Genomic DNA, 19,748 nt, shown 5'->3' with positions numbered 1-19,748 from the left:
AAAGCAACGCAGCACACTCCATCCGTTACCATACATGTTTGCTCCTCAAGTTCCTGCATGAATCAAGCCAAGGAGCACTAACAATTAGAGTGAACCCCTCAGTGCTTCCTCTCATATGGGTGCAGCGGGTCTCACTGAGGCAGCAAAGTATCAGTGTGAGCTGAGTCTACTACAGGCAGGCAGGTCGTTCATTGTTCAATGTCGTAACTTCCATTTCAATCTGTCTTCACGCCGCCGCGAGCTCCGTGCCGTCAGAACGGGTCAAGAGGAGACCATCATGCTGCCTTCCATGGCAATGTCAGGGAGCAGAAGCAGCCACGTCTTCTTGTATCGCCCTCTTGGTCATCCTTGCAGAGAGTCTCGGGGCAAAGAGGAGACGGACCGAGCCAGTATCGGATAGACTAGGTCGTCATGCCATTCATACACTCAGCAACGAAACCTCTTCTTTGCCTGTCGGACACTTTAGTCCTTGTACTTCATGCCCTCTTCGCTGAAGCCGATCGTCGGGAACTGGCGCACAAACGCCGTCACGTCGGCCTTCAGTGCATCCACCCTATCTTTCGCCTCGACGTCATCAGCGACAAACGCCTTAAAGTCCTTCACCTTCTTCACTCCTTGTCCACGGGCACGCTCGTTCAGCTCAGCCGTGAGCTTCACACCGCTGTCAATGAAGGCGGCCACCTGTTCGAAGTCCTCCTCCGTGCAGCCACGCGTTGTCAGCGCAGGGGCACCAAGGCGAATGCCACCGGGCACAAAGGCGCTCTTGTCGCCGGGCACTGTGTTCTTGTTCACCACCATGTTGGCGCTCTCGAGCACAAACTCAACGCGGGCGCCATCCACGCCACGCGACTTCTTCACATCCACCAGGGCCAGGTGGTTGTCCGTGCCGTTCGAGACCACCTCGTAGCCGCGCTTCATCAGCTCACCCACCATGGCCCGGGAGTTGGCGATCACCTGCGACTGGTACGCCTTGAACTCCGGGCTCTGCGCCTGCAGCAGCGCCGTGCTCAGCGCTGCGATCGTGTGGTTGTGGGGTCCGCCCTGGAGTCCGGGGAACACGGCAAAGTCGATCTTCTGCTGAAGGTCGTACAAAACCTCTTTGCCGCTCTTCTTGTCCACGTGGTGCACGCCCTTGCGGTAGAAGATCATGGCTCCACGAGGTCCACGCAGCGACTTGTGCGTGGTGGTGGTCACCACATCCGCGTACTCAAACGGCGAGGGCACGACGCCAGCAGCCACCAAGCCACTGATGTGAGCCATGTCAGCGAGCATCACGGCGTCCTGCTGGTCACAGATCTCGCGCATCCGCGCGTAGTCAATGTGGCGCGAGTACGCGCTGGTACCGGCCACAATGAGCTTGGGACGGAACAGGCCGGCGGTCTTCTCGAGTCCGTCGTAGTCAATAAGGCCCGTGCTCTCGTCCAGGCGGTAGGGCATGCTCTCGAAGAAGATAGACGTAGCCGAGATCTTCTTGCGGCCGAGTTGGTAGCCGTGCGACAGGTGGCCGCCGTGGGGCAGGTCCAGCGCCATGATGCGGTCGTGCGGCGCCAGCAGCGCCGTGTACACCTGGAAGTTGGCGGGTGAGCCAGACAGCGACTGCACGTTGACTCCCCACTGCTCCGGGTCGAGGTTGAAGGCCTCGAGGGCGCGCGCGCGGCAGAGCTCCTCAGCCTGGTCGATGATCTGGTTGCCGCCGTAGTAGCGCGCGCCCGGGTAGCCCTCCGAGTACTTGTTAGACATGACGGAGCCCAGCGCGTCCAGCACCGCCACGGACGTGCAGTTCTCGGACGCGATGAGGCTGATGCAGTCGCGCTGGCGCTGCTTCTCGAGCTCGATGATGTTGAACAGCTCCGGGTCCGACTCGGCCAGCGGCTTGTTCATGGCGGCGGCCCACTGCAGGCTCTCGGAGGAGGAGTGGCGGCGCGCCAGGAGCGCCGCGCGACGGGCGGGAGCACGCAGGAAGCCGAGCATCTTGTGGCTGGAACGGGGCAAGTACGCGAATGGCTCGCACAGCGTCCGACGGGCGCCAAGATCGGTTGCAGCAGACACCACGAAAACTTTGGCCTTTAACTATGTTTATGTCTCACAGTAATATGTAATGTGCAAGGTCGAACGAAGTGAGAATGTAGATGTGGAGAATTAATTTCCCAAGTAAATACATTTTCAAGGGCTCGTGCTATCGTAGGATTTGAACTTGACCACGCGCTGCTTGTCAGTCGACATTGATAGGATGCCCAGCGTCGCTATGCAGATTACGTTGCCTCCAGTTGAAGCAGCATCGGCTTTGTTATTTTGGCGCACCGCACGTTCCTCTATTCGACCACGGCGTTCTAGTTGCTTCGCTCTGCTGCGCCCCACTCAATCTCCCACACGTCGATCCGGTCGGTGGAAAACTCCGGATGTAAGGCTGCGGCTGGAACGCGGGTTTTGACGAGGCTGTGACGCTCGAGCTCGCTGAAGAGCAGTCGGTCCGACATGATGCTGCGCTTCTGGTATGACATGAGGATTCGCGTCTGCACGGCGGAATGGCGCAGCAACACGTCGAACGTCGCGACGAGCGGCGGAATGAGCTCCTCGACCCACACGACGTCCGACGCCAGCAAAAAGTCGATGTCTCCCAAATCCGTTGGCGGGTCGAACCAGTTGAGCACTTGCGTTGACACGTCGCTCTCTACGGGTTTGCCTTCACTAGCTGCAAGTTTCATCGTCTCAGCCACGTTCTTGGCGAGGTTGTCCACGACGTAGTCGAGGTCCGTCAGGATCACTTGTCGTGCTCCGAGCAGCGCAGCAGAGATGCCTACTAGTCCTGTCCCGGCGCCCAGCTCCACAATTCGGCTCCCAGCGACATCATCACGTCGTTGGTGCTCGATATACTTCGCCAGCACCACGGATCCGTCCCACGTCGTCAATCCCGTGCCCTTGCCGGAGTTGCCCACCTCCTCAATATGCACCACCCTCCCGTCGATCGCAAACTTGCCGCCTTCCGCTGCATCAAACCCAAAGATCCTTGACGGCAGTGCTAGGCACGTATGGTCCGGGAACAGGTCATCTGCGTTGGTGAACGTGACGCTCAGTCTCGAGCGACGTCCGAGCTGTTGGAGCTCTTTGAAGAGCACAAACTGCTGCATCTTCTGGTCATATACTTCGATCGCCATCTCCAATTCAGCAGCTACTCGCTCGCTGTTTTTATTCTCCATAAGACGTTCTGTTAACCGCTGACGGAGCTCACTTTGCAGCTCTGTCAATGAGGCCGGAGCGTTTGTCAGCCTGAGGGTCATCGGAGCCTGCAGCGTCTCCGGCAGTCCGAGCTGCTGCTGCAATTCCACGCGCAGCGTCAGCTGTTGAGCAGTTGATGCCATGACCGGGGGAGGAGGCCAGACACAGCAGAGTAGCGAGCAGTGCCAGGATATGCAGCAACGCTGGCATCGACGTCAGCGGCATCCACGACGGGCGTATCTCAACACAAGTGCCACATAAATTATGTCAAGCTTGTGTACATTCTAAAAATAGAACTTGTGTTAGCGATTCTAAAACAATCGATTCTAAAAAAAGAACTTCAACATCGCGACAAGATGCCCAAGCCAGCAATTTGCTGCCAGCAATAGCCTGCACACTGACCCTCCGAGCACTTTTCACTTCGCCACCCGCTCTGTAAGCGGCATCTGCCCAGTCGACGACGAAGTCACGGCGAACATGAAGACCCCAGCTGAACGCGGCCCCGTTCCCATCAGCGGCTACCTGTTCAAGATGAAGGCCAAGGAGCGGCTGTTGACCCCGCAATGGAACAAGCGCTTCTTCGCCCTCGAGGGCATGAGGCTCAAGTACTACCAGCACGAAAGCTCGCAAGAAGCATCTAAGGTCATCGACCTCCTTGGCATCGAGTCTATCCGGCGGTTCGAGAACGGCGACCACGGCGTGTACAGCTTCGTCGTCAAGACCCCCGAGCGCAGCTTCTTCCTGCGCGCCGAGAGCAAAGGCGACATGAAGCGGTGGGTGCGTGGTCTCAAGGACCAGCAGGATCTATGGCGCGCCAAACAGGAAAAAGGCAGCGCACTGCCCGACCCTGCGGTGCGCAAGCCTAAGCACTACAGCGATTTCCCGCTCTCGCAACAGAGCAGCTCCAACAGCCTTCGCGCTTAGCACTAGCACTCAAAGAAACTTTCCAATACCGCTCGTTGCATCGACCCCAGCAAGCTAAAATTTAGCCGCTGTAATGCGCAACGACTTCTGTAATCTTCATTATAAATTGAGCCACTTTCATACTGGCCTCGCAAAATCCTGGATAGAACAACCTTCTCGCTCAACCCTCAGGAAGCTGCCATTCTATAGGCCCGCGAACTTTGCCCAGCCCGGCGCACTTTCACACAATGCTCGAATGAGTGCGTGGCGTTTCTCCGAATCCTGCAGCAGACGCGCGAGGTCGGGCACCAGGCGTCCAACAAAGTCAGGATCGAACGATTCCATTAAATACTGGTAGAACTCGTGCGCCGTGATCTGCTCGTTGCCATACTTGCGAGTATGGGACGTGAACGACTTCATTTTCTTTGGATCGCCACCAAACGCCGCCAGCACAGATTCCAAGATGGACTTGTGAAGCAGCTGGGCCTCTTCTCCGACCACAGGCTCGATGTCCTTTATCGGAAGCGGGACCGTGACCTTGTTGCGTCTGCGACCCGCCGATGAGGACCCCGCCCTCTCGCGCCCTTCGGACGGTGGGGACACCAATGAATTGCGTTGTTGTTTCTTCGACTCCTTCTCTTTCTTCACTTGCCCCTTGAATCGAGCAAACGCCTCTAGCAGCACACTCTGCTTCTCTTCGTCGGACAGAAGCTTCGCACTGTTTGGAATAATTTTACCTGCCGTTTTCGACCCAACGCACTGGCGCACTTGGTCACAAAACTCATCAGCTGTGATCTCATCCAAGCCAAACTTCCGCGATGATTCCTTAAACTGCTCGATCACTGCGTCTTCGTTACCTGGCGAATGCTTCCCAGCCCAGGCGGTGATGATGGACATAATTTCGGCATAAATCGCCTTGGTCTCCTGCGAGTTTTGCTGCCGTTCTTCTTCCAGCCGCTGGCGTTCTTCGGCCTCGTGCTTTAATCGCTCAGCCTTCTCAGCCACAGCAGCAGCACGCGCCGCTGCAGCCTCCTCATAGATAGTTTGATATTCCTTCGTCTGATTTTGACGGTAAGCCTTCTTGAACTCCGTCACAAACTCATCCAGGATATTAAAGAATTCCATGGGCCCAACTTTTCGTGGATCTTCACCAAAGGAGCTGACAAGCTCTTGATAGCAAGTTTCCAAGCCGTTAAAATCGCGTCCCAGCTCTTCCAGTACCTCTTCTGCATCCTTTGCAAACGGAGTCATCACCTCGTAAAACTTGTCACCCTCAATGTGATCATTCTTGGACGCACGCACTTGGCCCTTCAGCATAGCTAGTTCGGTGTTGTAGGACGACAGATCGGCGCGTAGTTGATCAAGAGACAGTCTCTTCGCTTCCACAATATGGGGAACTTCTCCAGCGAAAGTAATGACATCAGGAGACTTCTCTTCCAGCTGACGCAACAGGAAGTGCATTAAGGTAACACGAGGATCAACCGACTTCAGCGTGTGCAGTTTCATAAGAGTGTCCAGCTTAAAGCCATACGCGCCACCACGAGGAGTGCTACCATTCAAATAGTTGCCGATCGCCAAAATGTGCTCCAGAACGCGGCGGAACTTGTCACTTTCAGCCACTTGGTCCGTAGCAGCAACCAATGTATCCAGCTGTGCCTGGGTTTCGAGGATGCGATTCTCGAACTGTAACTTGTACCTGAAGCACTTGATACGCTGAGTATAGCGCGGAATGGTCAGCAAATCAAGGAAGAACTTCTCAACATTTCCTAGCAGCTTTACATCTCCATCGTAATTCTTGAGCATGTCAATCTCTTCCAGCGTAGGAGAGATAGAAATGAGCACGTTCAGCACTTCAGACCCCAGTTTCTGCCCGTCCAAAGCATAAATTGCGTTCTTGATATCCTCTGATGACATCTTAAACCGAGCAATGGCGATGGACACATTTTGCTGTCTCTTCGGGTCAAACAAAAGTACTTCCTTGGGCTGTGCCAGTACCTTCTCCGCTTCTTTCTTCTTTTCATCAATCTTTTTCGACGCGTCCACCGGGTTTTTACGGAACATCCACTCCATCTCGTCCACGTCCATCTCGGCATGCGAGTCGTTCAGTTTCATCCACACAGTGCTGCTAACTACATTTACAGGCACGCGGGTCCAGAACAGCGGGCGCAATTCAACATTCGGCTTCACGGTTTCCTTCTTCGGCAGCTGAGGCTCCTCGGGCTTCTTGGGTGCTGCTTTGTTGTTTAATTTTGAGGCTAAACTTGCTTTCAAAGCCGATGGGTCCACCTTCACCGCTTCCGTTGGAGGAGGGAGTCCTGAAAGAAGACCGCCGCCAGCACTACTGCCAGCTGACTTCTGGTTGGGTGACGGCGCATCTGGCGTGTCCAACAAGTCCGCATTCAAGCCCGCGGCGATCATCTTCATTTTTACTTGCTCGGCAGGCATACCCATCTTCACCAGTTTAAAGAATTTCTCGTAAGCTGGATCTTCTTTCACGCTCATCACCTGGTTAGATGCTGCCGCTGGTGCGATAGCGCCCGCGGAACCGGGCATTGGTGCATCCGGCGTATCAAGCAAGTCCGGATTCAAACCACCAGCGGTCATTTTCAGCTTGATCTGTTCAGCAGGCATCCCCATCTTCAGAAGCTTGAAAAACTTAGCATACTGCTCGTCATCTTTCACCAGGGCACCACCACTCGATACAGGAGCAGCTGGTGCACTATCAACACTTGGTGCGGCACCTCCAATAATCGCACCTGGGTCATCGAGGACCGAAGGATCAACGCCCGACGCCTCCATCTTCAGTTTTACCTGTTCATCAGGTAGACCCATCTTCAGAAGTTTGAAAAACTTCAAGTAGTCCGGGTGGTCTTTCGCAGCAACACCCGTTCCATTGCTAGTAGGTCCTACCGCTTCGGGTACTGATGCCGCCTGAGTTGCCGGGCCCAATGCACTGCGATTGTTAGCCTGGGCTTCCGCAGCAGCCGTTGCAGCTGCAGTTGCCTCTGACACTGCGCGAGCGTGCTCCTCCTCTCTTTCTTGCCGACGACGCTCTGCTTCGGAGATCTTATGCTTAAATTTCTCCACACGAGTTCGCAGCTTCTCGTTCTCCGCCTGCAATTGCGCCACAAGCTCCTCATACTCCTTGGTCTTTGCAGCTGTATATTCGTCCCCTTCAGGTGCCGCCACTTCCACTTTTTTCTCCACCGGATCGTGATCCTCGGGCTCCTGTTCAACCGGCGCATCGTCTTCTGATCCGTCCGTCGGCTCCGTCGGCGACCCACTGTGCTCGTCAATGACCAGGAGGTTCGTCCCCAGTGAGTCGCGGAAGCCGCGATTGCCTCTGTCTATTTCTGCAGCGCCAACGCCGTCCACACTCACCGGTGACATCACCTGCTGCCGCACAGACGTGCCGCACTCAATGCAGAACTTGACGCGTAGCGGCAGTTCATAGCCGCACTCGATGCAGAACTTGGCCGTGCTGGTCAACTAGTCCGCACCAATTTGTCAGAGGGCACAAAACCGTTAGAATCCGTCAAAAACAGGCACTTCAACTTGCACAAATCCACACTCACATTAGTGACCTGCGGCGCGTTCGTGGGCGCGAACGACGACGAAGACGTTGAGAAGCTCCGGCGCTTGCTCGCCGTGGGCCGCGAGCCGGTGATCTCGAGCGTGGCGTCGTCGTCCAGGCATCCCAGGCAATACCACTGCGGCCGCGAGCGCACGGGCTTCTTGCGGTCGACGGCCTTGCGCCCGCACTCCTTGCACACGGCGATGTGGCAGCTTCGGCAGTGGTGGCGGCGTCGCAGGATGTTGAAGGACTTGGAGCACACGCCGCAATCGGGCTCGCGCGCGAACGCGTCGTCTGGCGCCATGCTGAGCTTGCTGCTGAGCGAGGCGCGCGAGCGGGACGTGGTAGGCGTCACGGCGGCGGCGGCGGCCGCGGCGGGTCCCAAGCCGTCGGCGTTCGTGGGCGAGAACAGGCCTTGGCGCGCGCCCTCCATGCTCGGCTGCGGGTCGTGGAGCTGCTCGATGCGCGAAGCTCTTCTTCTTCTTCTGACTCCGGGCGGCCGCTTCCTCCCTTGCATGGACACGCATCAGATCTTGCAGGTTATGTGTTCTCACGAGATATTGGACACATGTCGCAGGATTCGCTCCCAGGGCATGATGACGGCACCAACAACTAGCTCTAATAGCACACTTATCGCCAGTGCTGGGCTTGGCACCCCCGGATATTTTGGCGCCCGGTGGACTCGCAGGGCTTGCAGGTGCGCTGTCCACATTTGGAGTAAGCGATGCGAGGAGGCCATGTCGGCCGCTTTCGAGATGTCGCTGCTGCCAGGCGCGTTGCAGTCGAATGCTGTTGTTGCGGACGCGATTGCGCCGAGCTTCAATGGCGTCGTGCCGTCCTGCTCGCTCGCTGGTGGCATGGCGATCGTCGAGGTGTCGCTGCTCACCGGCACTTTTTTCGTGCGGCAGTGCAGCGGCTGCACACCGCCATGGGGGAGAGTTCAAGCGGGTTGTGCTCTCTGTTGATGCAGGAAGCGTGCAATGTTGCTGCCAGAAGTCGAGACAACGGTGTGAAGCGTGAAATACGTGAAGTATTGTCGGCGTCGAGGTAGGTAAGCAGATCCGATTGCAGGTCGCTTTACCTTGCTGAGCAGGCTACCAACCAAATGGTGCGGCGCAGATGCCCGTCCAAGCTGCGCCTCAAGTTTAAGCTAAAGGACCCCTCAACGTGGAAGGCGTCGTGATGTTTGCGAAGACGAGTCGACCATAAGGTCGTTGAGATCAACAGTGGAGACGCTGCTCAATTAGTCGATATCATGAAGAGGCAGATAGGCTACGGCATGGTCAGTCCACCTTGATGGGCAACATCATCGTGAGGACACGTCTGTCCTGGACGGGGGACCAAGCTCTGCTTGCATGCGGCTCGGAGGAGTTTCCTGTCAGAAAGCAAGGCGCGGACCACCGCCTCGTTCGCCTATTGCGGGCATTAGCAGCCGATGAGCGCGCTTCAACGTGTAGCCAATCATCTTGAAGAGGGTTTACAACCTATCTTGTCGCATGATTATCCCAAAAGTAGTCCATTCGCCAGGTCAGTGCCAGGACACGCACGGAAGCAGCGGACAGAAAGCTCCCAAGCCTCCGCCCATCAAGATGCTGTACACGTTCCTCCAGAAGCTGCCGCTCAGCCAGGGCGGCAAGGTGTTCGTCGGCACGTCCATTTGCCTCGCCATTTGTGCCTACCCCGTCATCCGCAAGCGTGCGTCCCCTCATCTATTATCCGCGTATCAATCGGCCACACTAACTGCTCCCATTGCTGCCTTCCTGCAGAGCAAAAGGCCGGCCACGACCTCTTCTCGTCCGAGAGACCGCAGGCCATTGTGGACCAGGAGGTCCAGGCCCGTCGCGAGAAGCTCAAAATCGAGTAAATTCCCTGTGCAGCAACTTCAGATTCTCTTATCTGCAAGTTCAGTTAGAACTTCTTATTCGGACCTCTTCGCCAGTGGTGGAGAATGGAATATACCAGTGATTTCCCTTTGCAGCTTTGCTGTGCTTGGTCACATCATGTTGTACGACGACACTTGCACCTTGAACTGCCCCGGACCTTTCTTCAGGATGTAGCACTCGTTACGGAGGATGTCGACGAAATCCCGAAAGTCGTCCACCTTGAGCCCCATGCTGTCGGCAACTTCGAGCAAGTCGTCCATGGAGAACAAGGACGTGTTGCGTCTAGCTGCGGCTTTCATGAGCCGCGCCACGTACGCCTTCACCTTCTTGGCCAGACTCATGCCTCCGCTGCGGCCAAAATCCAGGTTGCCATCCTCCGTCGTGTACGTGTCCAGCAGACACTCTTGCATGATGTCAACCACGTCCTGAGCATGCTTCGCTGATACCGTTTCAGCCAGTTCGGCGCGGGCGCGAGCTTGTGAAAGTCGGATCATCGACTCGAGCTGACGCGTTGTGATCGGAATGCTGTCTGTCGGGTTTTGCTGGCCTTCGCCCGCTGAACGCAGTTCCAAGTACTTCTTCTGGAGCAGAGCGGCGGCGTCAGAGGACAGTCGCGGATGCACGTATCGACGCGCGTACGCAATGAACTTGCGCACGAAATAAAGAGGGATGGGATTCATGCTGTACTCGGATGCGTTCTGTCGAAGACGGTGTGACAGCAAACGTTGGCCAGACACCGCAGCCTCTTCGTAGCCGCTTGCCGGTGGTTCATCGACGTAGCTGTTAGAGCTCCAAGACACAGATGCACTGCTATCTCGCGTGCGCTTCCTTGACTTCCGCTTACGTACGTGTGAGTTCATTACGTGCTCTGACAGCAGTCGATCCCGCTCTTCGTCCGGCCGGTCCAGCAGGATGAAGACAAGGTCGAACCGCGAAAGCAGGGCTGCTTTCATTTTGAGATTCTCACCCACGGATCGACTACGATCGTAGTGCCCGCCACTAGGATTAGCAGCAGCGATGACGGACGTCCGTGCGTTCAAGTTGCACACGATTCCTGCCTTCGCAATACTGATACTTTGCTGCTCCATCGCTTCAAGCAGGGCCTGATAGTCGACTCCCATCTTATCGAACTCATCGATACAACACACGCCTTGGTCCGCAAGAACGAGAGCACCAGCCTCCAGTGCGTAGTCACCAGATCCATCTTTCACCATTGTGACAGTCAACCCTGTCGTGGTGGTTGTGTTACCGCCAACATACACAGCTCTTGGCGCAACCATGGACACAGCCCGAAGCATCTGACTTTTGCCCAACCCAGGATCTCCCACCACCAGCACATGCGAGTCAGCTCTTCGCACGCACGTTGTGTCTTTATCGTCGGAATTTCGTGTTCCACCGAGAAGCGCCAGGATAAGGCCTGCCTTGACGATATCGTTGCGGTAGATTCCAGGGCACAAGGAGTGCACGATGTGATCAAATACATTGCCCTGGTTGATGATATTGCTGATTTGCTCCAGATCCTCCTTTGTGAAATCGATGTCTGAAGCTTTGTCTTTATCCTTTTCAACCTGGAGGTAAAAGCATTAGAATCGTAACGTTAGTATGGAATCAGAAAGTTTGAACACAAAGCACCAGGCAATCACGAAACCAACCTTGGCTGAGTTTTCTACCGAGTTCGCACTGATATACAGAATGTACAAGCTGTTAGCTTGTGCGCGCTTGCCATACCTTCCTTCGTGAATTTCCGAGTTGATGCTCTTGACAATCCCAGAGATTGTTACTACGTTGCCTGGAATGCAAGAATCGACTAGATCTTCGCACAGCTCCACCTCGATCTGTGGGTCAAACGTCAGCACTATTGCCATGGCAATAATATATCATCCCGGTACTTGGCTGCTTACCATTCGAGGCATGCGACCAGGACCGACATCCGTCGTTTCCATCTCCTGAATCCTTCACAACAACCAACCATGAGCACGCATCTCGTCAGCCAAATACCGAAGCAGACGCCTCGAGAACCTCCGCTTCACGCACTTGATTTTCTGGTAGTCCACCGTGTCCACCGACGATCGGTTCGGTAGCAACGTTCTGCTTCGACACGGTGAATTCTCACACCTCTGTGGCGGAAAAAACTTTCCGTCTGGGAACGCTCTCGATGTCGCTTCATTGCACTTGGCACACACAAAGTCGCACCTCGTGACCAATGGCTTGATCGCACTCACTCTCACCACCGTCCCCATGACACTAACGAACTGGTTCACCACATCGGCCTTCAGCGCTGCAATCGGCAGCACGGGCGTCACTCCATGGAGTCGAACCGTGATCTTGGTCCGATCGGCTGGCACGCTGCGTTTCCTAGAAACATCCTCTTCAGCCTCCACTCGCAGCTCATGCCGTCGCATGCACAACGCAATACCCAGACAGAGCAGCACGTCGTCAATATTCTCCGTCACCGCTCGCTCAAAGTCCGCCGTCCCTGTCCGGATGAGTTCCGTGTAGTGCAGCCACACCACCGTCACATTGGCCTGTGTCAAATCACACTACAGCACAGTAACAATAAGTATACAAGCATTATAATAGTTAATTAGTAGATTGCAATGCAATACTTGAAGCAGTGGTGCCCATTGCTCGCCGTCTCGGAAGCAGTTGAGGAACGTCATGGCAGCCTGGAACCGCCCATCGGTGTCGCTGATGGGGCTGTAATACTGCGCCAAGCGGGTCTCGCCCGGCTGCCGGACGCCGATGCAGTGATCCTCGGGGTAGTACTGGTTCCACACGCACGTGGCGGCGTCCACGAGGCTGCTAGGAGACGAGTCGTTGTCATTGCGCCGCATTCTCGCCAAAATGATAGAATCAGATTGGGGATATTTGAGTATGTCTGATTCGAAAAGTCTGAGTCTGCGTGTAGCCGTATTCCAATTTGAAGTGAGTCTGCCTTGCTTGCATTTCATCTCCACTAGATTTCGCCTTTGTATCATGACTGCAGCAAGACCGCATTCTGATTGTCACCTTCTTGTCATTTCAACTGCAAGGATCCAGTCGCTGCTCTGCATTCTCGCGAAAAGTTGTGAAAAGACTGTTTTACGTTGAAGTACCTTCGTCACTTTCTCCATTCGCTGCCTGTGCTGCTTCCGTTCGCTTGTTTAAGCCCCGCTTTCGTTACGCAATTGTTGCTGAAGGTCCCTGTTCTGCTGCTCGAGAGTCTGATTGCGTTGATTGAGAGCAGATCCGAGTCTGTGCAATGCCAACTTGGACTCCTTGGCTAACTTCGGGAACAACGCCGTGTGCTGCACGCACTCATGCTCTATTTGCCGCTTCCGTTGGCTTCGAGTCTGCATCGTGTCAACGAGAATTATGGTGGCGACACTGAAGTCGATGCGGTGCGGTGCACTGTCCCAACAGTTCATTCAGTCCCCCACAGAAGTTGTGCATACGGGTAAATATCAAACTGATGCCCTTTTGATGGTATCGACCAAGTGCGTCTGGCTAATGGTGACTATAGCTTGATTGCGCTGGGACGACAGTTGATTTCACACTTAGCAGCCATGTCTCTCTTACATGTTAATAAGCCAGTATCAATTGATCGAGCCACGGAGTGACCTGAGATTGCACTAGTCCCTACAGGGCCCGGAGGAGATGTAGCAATTCCTGAAGTCGGTCTCATTAGTTTTGCCGCTTTCCCTCTGTCACTTTCACTCCAGAGTTGTCGGCGAAGTTGTGACGTTCACTCTGCAGCTTTTGCTCCAGGTTCTCCTTCTCTCGGCGTAAATTCGTCTTTTCTCGCTTGTATTCTTTGATCTGCTGCTCCAAAACCTGGTTACGCTGCTTCAGGACCGCCTCGAGATCTACGAGAGCCGCCTTGGACCCTTCCGCCAGCTCTCGGGTGGTGGCGGGCGTCAGGAAGCAGTGCACTTGGGGTCACATGCTGGTCAAGGGAAGGAATGGGCTGGAAATAATTGCGCTTCAACTTGCTGCAAGTCTCTTAGTCCGAGTCCGAGTCGCTGAAATCTCGCTGAATACGAGATAGCCAACGCAATGTTCTTGTTGGTTGTAGCGTCCTCCAATAAAAGCGCAGTGGTGGACGCTACTGCGTAGATGTGGACATCGCCCCTTGCGCAGGAACCGGTGTAGTTGGTGCGCCACTTGGACGTCTGAATCTTGAAAACTGGCTGGTTGTCGAGCTTGAGGACGAAATTGGCAGCACTTGCATCAACATAGCAGTCAGAGACACTCCACTCAACGCAGTAGTGCGGCTCGATGTTGAACTTCTGCGCGAGGAAGGCCTGTGGATAGGAGAAACAGAGTCCATAGCAGCTACGGAAGAGTCCCTTGCGGCCTGCCCTCTGCTGTCAGATGTAGGCCTCAGCGCAGCAAATGAGGTTGTTGCTACAGCCGGCACAACACTTGTTCCGGCTCGTGACCTTGCGGTTCGTCGATGCGAGGAGTGCGGGTGTGCTTGCTCAGTACTAAGCGCCGCTGTTAATGCTGCAGTTCCAGCTTGAACGCCTGCGAACAGAAGCATTAATTGACTGTCGCTGCGGCGAAGTACGGTACCAACTTTAGAACTTGGCATTGTGATCATGCTGTTTGGTTCATCGAGTGAAACGAGATGAATGTGCCGCTGCGCTTGCCAATAGCTCTGGCCACAGACGAAGGCGTTGGTGCAGCAGCTGTCATTCTATTTGGCAATGCACTTGACGACACTTGTCAAACAGGCCTGGCATTTCAAGTCGCTATCAGTTTGAGTTCGAGTCCGAGTCTTCAAAGTCTGAGCCCAAGAGATCTCGCAGGGAGCTGATGCTTTTTGCAATGACGCTCAAGGGTTCGCGAGGAGCAGGCTGGCTTGCTGTAAGACGAAGAGAGTCGTGGTGCTGGCGGCCAACTGCCAAGTCGTCTTGTGAGGCAAACATTCGTGCTTGTCGGTGTGACCCAGTTGCGGTCGCCGACGTCGAGGTGGACGCAGCCATTCGAGCAGCACTCGACACTAAAACCGGCGATGACATTGGCACAGCAGTTGACGCGGTAGTTGACACTGCATTGGGTCTTGACATCTGGCCTTGGCTGATATCCGCGGTTGATGTTGGGGGTGATGCAGCAGCTGGTGCAGGGTGAGCACGCAACCAAGCATTCATGTACGCATCCATTGAAGCGACTGGTCCTACTGCCGTACTTGATCTCGTCGTCTGTGAAGGATTCATTGGAGGAAGCGGCAAAGCAGCAAGTATGGTCCCAACTGACGCAGCACTTGTTGGTACCCCCAGTGCAGTAGAAGTATTTGGTCTTGAAATTGTAGAGCGCTCTCTGCTTTGTGACCCGGAAATTGATACTGCAGTTGTAGTAGTCCTTAACGCTGCACTTGATACAGCACCGGTTCGTAGGGCTCGACGTCGCGAGGCAGCCGATAAGGTTTGTTGCTGCGCTCCAGTATGCGCAGACGTCGATATAACAGCACTTGAGGCAGTTCTAGACCTTGAACGATGGCGGCGTCCACGGGCGGTAGACCGTGATTGCGCGCTTGGAAAACGCATTGAACCAGGTACAGAGCGCATCATATGCCTTGGCACAGGAGTTCGTGTACCCCCGCTGTCTATTGTGGTGACGGTACGACCCGAAGGTGAAGACCGCGCTTGCTGACTGGTAGCAGCAGCAGCAGTATCCGCAACAGTGCTTACCGATGGCGTCGGTAGAGCTATCGATGTTGCATCCAGTGAAGCATTCGCTTGAGTTCTAGATCGTGAGGATCGGAGATATGGAACCGCAGACCGTGCTTGAACCCTTTCACCCCGATTATCTCTGTGCCGGCTTTCAGGCGTGCTTGAACTACCCGTGCTTCGTCGACTACGGTGGGCATGCCCAGATGACCCCGTGGGTATCCTCGCATAACCATTATTCTGAGAGGCTGCCGAGCTTGGAGCTGCTGGTTCCGGCACACCTAATACGGAGCGCTCGGCTTTATGAAGCTCAATCAGCTTTGTCATGTCACGGTTTGGATGTGTCGAAGAGAGTCGCCCCCGGCAAAGTGGGCAGAGTGGGCTTTGTTTGACCGCTTGCCTCAATGCCTCTGACGAAAAAGTCTTTCCACAGCATCCAGTAACCACCGGAAATTCAAACAGTTCAAGTGAGATCGGACATGTCAGCACTGCCTCACGCTCCATTAGAGCCCGCAGGGTGATATCCTGTTGAGTTTTTGTTGCCTCACTTGCATGCTCCGAAAGCTTCTCTCGCTCTCGATCAAGCGCAAGTTGCTGCTCTTGCAAACGCTGGGCTAGGTCCGGAATTGAGGCTTGGCTCAACGTCATGCAAGTCGAGTGAGGGGAGGCGGTAGTCTTGGTTTGTTTGTCAGCAGAACATCCGCGGATTCGGTCATAAGCAGCCAACAGACTGCGCAGATGCGGCATCGCTTGATCAAGTGACCACCCAAGCTCTCCCTGCGCATTTTGACTTCTCGTCGCTTGCTTGAGCAACTGCGCACGTTCCGTCTCGAATGCTTTACTTTGTTCCTGCAATCGCTGTTCGAGCTGCGTCACGGTCTCTTGGAGTATCGCTTGTTCCTGCCTCGCGTGTGTAGCTTTCTCATAAGCTTGGGTCCTGAATTGCGAAAAGCTCGTCTGTTGACTCCGGAGAAGTTGGCGCAGAGACGCCAGTTCCTCTTGCTGTGCAACTTGCTTCGCAGTAGCTTGTCTTGCCTCTTCGTTAGACTTGGCTGTGGCTTGAGATAAACACGTCTGCTGCTCCTGCAGAGACGCAAGTTCCTGTCTCAAAGCGGAGGCCTCCCGCCTGTGTTCGGCTTTACTGTCAAGAGCTTCCTGCAGCTCTTTCTTCTTCTCTCCAAGTGCGTCCTGGAAGTCCTGGATCTCGTCCCAGAGCCGCTCCCGCTTCTCACACAGCGAGGCCTTCAGCTCGTGTACCTTCTTCACCAAGAGGCTCTTGTCCCTCTCCAGCTTCTCGTTCTCGTGCTCAACGTCTCTGATGCGGTCGGTGAGCGACGTTTTGGGCTCCTCCGCCAGCTCCAGGACCAGCTCCTTGTGCTGCTCGCAGTCGTGCTCCAGACCGCTTGGCCTGCTATCGCTGCCACTCTGCATGGCGCCAATTGGCTGTCTAAATGGTGATTGGCTAAATTGTGGCAAGTTGCCTTTTTGACCCGCTTTACTTCAATGCCACCTCGAAGTTTTTGTGTGCATTTTTAAGAGCTCAATACAAACTGCAATGCCTCAGCTCATGGATATCTGTCTCCACACATAAATGCAAGAGTAACTGTATCGGCAAACGCAAGTAGATATCAATTCGATGAGATACATTCAACAATACAGCAAAAGGGGCCTTACTACGTCGGCAAACACAAACCTGTTCGTCACTCCCGCCTACAGCCCGCGGCGCTTAAATATTTCTAGGACTGCGATCGCGCCTGCAGAGACATGATGAGATTTCGGGGTGCATCATACCCTTCCTCCTTGCCTTTGGACGTAATGGTTGTCAACTTGGTTGACGTTGATGGTACTTTGCCCGCTGCACCCTTTCGCTTCTTGGAGCCGGCGCGCAAAATCAGCGGTCTTGGGGTTGCTTCTGCTTCCGGTTCGGCAACAACTGGAGACGCATCAAGAGGCGGACGCGGGTTGTTCAGGACTCGAGCTGCAACGATGTCAGCTACTGACTGAGGGCTCTCCGACAGCAGCAGGTCTTCAATACTTCCAGCGAGGGACGGTAAGCTTGCCGGATTGCCGTGGTTTTCTTTCGCAGTGGTGATTGACTTGGAAATGCAGGGAATACTCAGGCCTTTGCTAGCAGCTTTAGCACCGAGTGAGGACGTGGTGCCGTCAGGGAGCTTCTGGTGCGCGGCCAAGTAGTCGACGTACTCACGGATGTACTGCTGCATGTACAGCTTCACTTGTTCCTGCTGCTCGCTGAGAACCACTTGCGGGTGGATAGGTTCGTTGTTAGTGTCCATCCGGAGCAGCTTCGCCATGTTGTCGCGCGATGGTTGCTTGCTCTCGCTGAGTCGGCTTCGCTTCGCGGGTGACTCCCCATCCGACGTGCTTATGTCACTCTCTTGGTCATTCTGCTTTCGTTTGGCATCACAGCTGCTTGTGTCGCTGCCATCATCGAACACATCACTATCGAACGACTGTGCAGAATTCAGGACATCCGTATCCTCCACTTCTGCGACCTCGAAATTCACTTGCACAACGCTGTCGGAGTTAGCCTGGACCGACTTGTTCTCGATCTCGTCAACCTTGGGCACGGAGTCAGATGCGGCACTGCGTGTTTTCCACCGGAATACGGGCTTCCGAGAGTTAGAAAGCTGAAGCTTTTCGATCAAACCCACACTGACCAGGACATTGGCTACGTCATAAAGGCGGCGAATCTTGGCTGAATCGAAAGACCATTAGCAAACTGGCAGCTGCCGGGCCCACATAAGGCAGTGACAACGTACTCTTGAGAAGGCGATCTTCTTTGTTTTCGCTATTTTCCATCTGAATGAGTTGTTTGGCAGCCTGATCCAGCGGGATAATGCAGTCCTCCTATGGGCCAAAACGCACATAATCAGTTAATTCCTGCTGAAAGAACGAGGAGCAGAAGGATACAGTGCGCACCTTTCCCAGGAAGAGCTGAACAAACATTTGACTGAGCTTCGACAGAGATTTTCCTCGCCGCCGGTCACCTGAAGAGAAATGACAAGCAAAACTCAGCATCTCGTCCAATCGAGCAATCGACCCACACGTACTTTTAATCGGCGGATACTCTTTGTCACTCGAGCCGACGGGGGATGACTCCTGCACTTCATCATACCGTTGCTGCATAATATAACAACATTAGAGCCTCTCAAATACATGCGTGGCTCTCACAATCGCATCCTTACCTTCATCGCACTAATGGACGTCGGGAGCGAGTCCAGACCGTGCCAGTTGTACAGGTTCTTGCTCTTGCGGCTCACGAGATGAATACTCTCCAGAATGTTCACGATGTCATAGATCCGCCTCCGCTCGACTCCCAGCTCGGCAGCCGCTCGGTCCAGACAGATCTCGGAAATCATGTCATCGCGGTACAGTTTCAAAAAGCTAATTGCACAACAACAACAAGTCAGTGTTCATATACCCCACATCCTCACCCAAGCACCATCACGTACTTTTCGCACAGCAATCCGAGTGACTTTTCCTTGCGGTTGTACTCTCGATAGGGGAAGAAAAGCACTTCGTCTCCGTCCATTCTCCAGTCCCCAGTCTTGTTTCCATCCTTCGGTGCCTTGGCCGCGTCGGTCTTCACTGGCGGTTTTCCCATTGCCACTGCGTCGGAATCCATGCACGTTGTCTTGATCTGTCGCTTGGTTGTGGCACCCACCTTCTTGGCCGCGCGGCGCACGTATCTCCGCTTGGCTTTGGTGGGCTTCAACGTCTTGCCTTCCTTGGCACTGCTAGCTCCTGTGAGGAGGTGCATCATGGCCGCCGCGGCCTCCGTCCGGTTGGGGCTTGGCTGGATGCTCGACGCTCCTGCCATGCTGGCGGGTGTCCGCGGCGGAAGCTCCTGCGACTGGCGGCGGGTGGGGCTCATCATCTCCTGCGCTGCCATGCTTCGTAGGTACGTACTCGGCTAAAGTTGAACGACAGGTGTGCAGAGTCCAGGGACGTTGATACAGTCGAGGCGTGTGCGGCGGGGGTGGGAGAATAAGAATGAAGCCCGAGACCTTGCTGTCGATTTGAATTGCTCGCGCGGGAGAATTTGAACTTGCTTGCCGCCAAAAAGAGACGGCGTACAACATTCGAGCAACAACGCCAAACAAGAGTGTTGCTCGAGTGTGGTCCACATCACATAAGCAACGTTTAATTATACATATACTATATTGCATGTAGTACATAGGACTGATTGAATAGCACTATTATAGTGTTAAAACTGTTACTATTTTGATCTGCTAATACTATCAATCCCAGCAATGCGCAGCTAAGTTTCTCTGGATTTTATCCAGAGAAGTTGGGGGCGGTACAGACGAGGTGCAAATCGCTATTATAATGAATATTTTGTGAATGTATGTTCACCAAAGTTGTAATCTTTATTAGAAAGGCGGTGGATATTTTATGCCTGTACGGATCGCATAACGATGTTGCTTGAGTTATGGACGACATCCAAATGATATGCAGGAGGCAAAGTGGTGCAGCATTCAATCCAATCGGCTGTCATAC

General features: G+C 54.5%; 8 protein-coding genes across 8 annotated transcripts; 2 read left to right on the top strand and 6 right to left on the bottom strand.

The window, feature by feature from the left end:
* Positions 1-462: 462 nt before the first annotated feature.
* Positions 463-1,971, bottom strand: KRP23_11527 (Serine hydroxymethyltransferase 1, mitochondrial; the record flags this gene model as incomplete). The annotated part of the gene is made up of 1 exon (XM_067882081.1): positions 463-1,971. One exon carries the CDS (start codon positions 1,969-1,971, stop codon positions 463-465), a length of 1,509 nt encoding a protein of 502 aa, XP_067740364.1.
* A 359-nt stretch (positions 1,972-2,330) lies between these two features.
* On the bottom strand, positions 2,331-3,359 carry KRP23_11526 (Protein N-lysine methyltransferase METTL21A; the record flags this gene model as incomplete). Its single annotated transcript, XM_067882080.1, has 1 exon — positions 2,331-3,359. One exon carries the CDS (start codon positions 3,357-3,359, stop codon positions 2,331-2,333), a length of 1,029 nt encoding a protein of 342 aa, XP_067740363.1.
* Positions 3,360-3,693: 334 nt separating this feature from the next.
* On the top strand, positions 3,694-4,140 carry KRP23_11525 (GRB2-associated-binding protein 1; the record flags this gene model as incomplete). The annotated part of the gene is made up of 1 exon (XM_067882079.1): positions 3,694-4,140. The coding sequence occupies one exon, from the start codon at positions 3,694-3,696 to the stop codon at positions 4,138-4,140; it is 447 nt and encodes a 148-aa protein (XP_067740362.1).
* Positions 4,141-4,323: 183 nt separating this feature from the next.
* Positions 4,324-8,126, bottom strand: KRP23_11524 (Formin-like protein 3; the record flags this gene model as incomplete). The annotated part of the gene is made up of 3 exons (XM_067882078.1): positions 4,324-6,434; positions 7,074-7,608; positions 7,695-8,126. 3 exons carry the CDS (start codon positions 8,124-8,126, stop codon positions 4,324-4,326), a joined length of 3,078 nt encoding a protein of 1,025 aa, XP_067740361.1.
* Positions 8,127-9,189: 1,063 nt separating this feature from the next.
* Positions 9,190-9,557, top strand: KRP23_11523 (uncharacterized protein; the record flags this gene model as incomplete). The annotated part of the gene is made up of 2 exons (XM_067882076.1): positions 9,190-9,388; positions 9,460-9,557. 2 exons carry the CDS (start codon positions 9,190-9,192, stop codon positions 9,555-9,557), a joined length of 297 nt encoding a protein of 98 aa, XP_067740360.1.
* A 129-nt stretch (positions 9,558-9,686) lies between these two features.
* KRP23_11522 (DNA helicase MCM8) lies at positions 9,687-12,410 on the bottom strand (the record flags this gene model as incomplete). Its single annotated transcript, XM_067882075.1, has 6 exons — positions 9,687-11,144; positions 11,229-11,411; positions 11,478-11,529; positions 11,611-11,664; positions 11,770-12,116; positions 12,183-12,410. 6 exons carry the CDS (start codon positions 12,408-12,410, stop codon positions 9,687-9,689), a joined length of 2,322 nt encoding a protein of 773 aa, XP_067740359.1.
* A 2,510-nt stretch (positions 12,411-14,920) lies between these two features.
* On the bottom strand, positions 14,921-16,658 carry KRP23_11521 (uncharacterized protein; the record flags this gene model as incomplete). The annotated part of the gene is made up of 2 exons (XM_067882074.1): positions 14,921-15,090; positions 16,049-16,658. 2 exons carry the CDS (start codon positions 16,656-16,658, stop codon positions 14,921-14,923), a joined length of 780 nt encoding a protein of 259 aa, XP_067740358.1.
* Positions 16,659-16,963: 305 nt separating this feature from the next.
* Positions 16,964-19,140, bottom strand: KRP23_11520 (E2F transcription factor-like E2FF; the record flags this gene model as incomplete). The annotated part of the gene is made up of 6 exons (XM_067882073.1): positions 16,964-17,943; positions 18,008-18,095; positions 18,168-18,235; positions 18,299-18,368; positions 18,434-18,632; positions 18,701-19,140. 6 exons carry the CDS (start codon positions 19,138-19,140, stop codon positions 16,964-16,966), a joined length of 1,845 nt encoding a protein of 614 aa, XP_067740357.1.
* Between the last annotated feature and the right edge of the window lie 608 nt (positions 19,141-19,748).

This window comes from Phytophthora ramorum (assembly GCF_020800215.1).
Source record: "Phytophthora ramorum isolate Pr-102 chromosome Unknown Phyram_PR-102_s0012, whole genome shotgun sequence".
Lineage (NCBI taxonomy): Eukaryota > Oomycota > Peronosporomycetes > Peronosporales > Peronosporaceae > Phytophthora > Phytophthora ramorum.
Note: the sequence above shows the minus strand (reverse complement) of the source record. Positions and strands in the feature narration are given on the sequence as shown.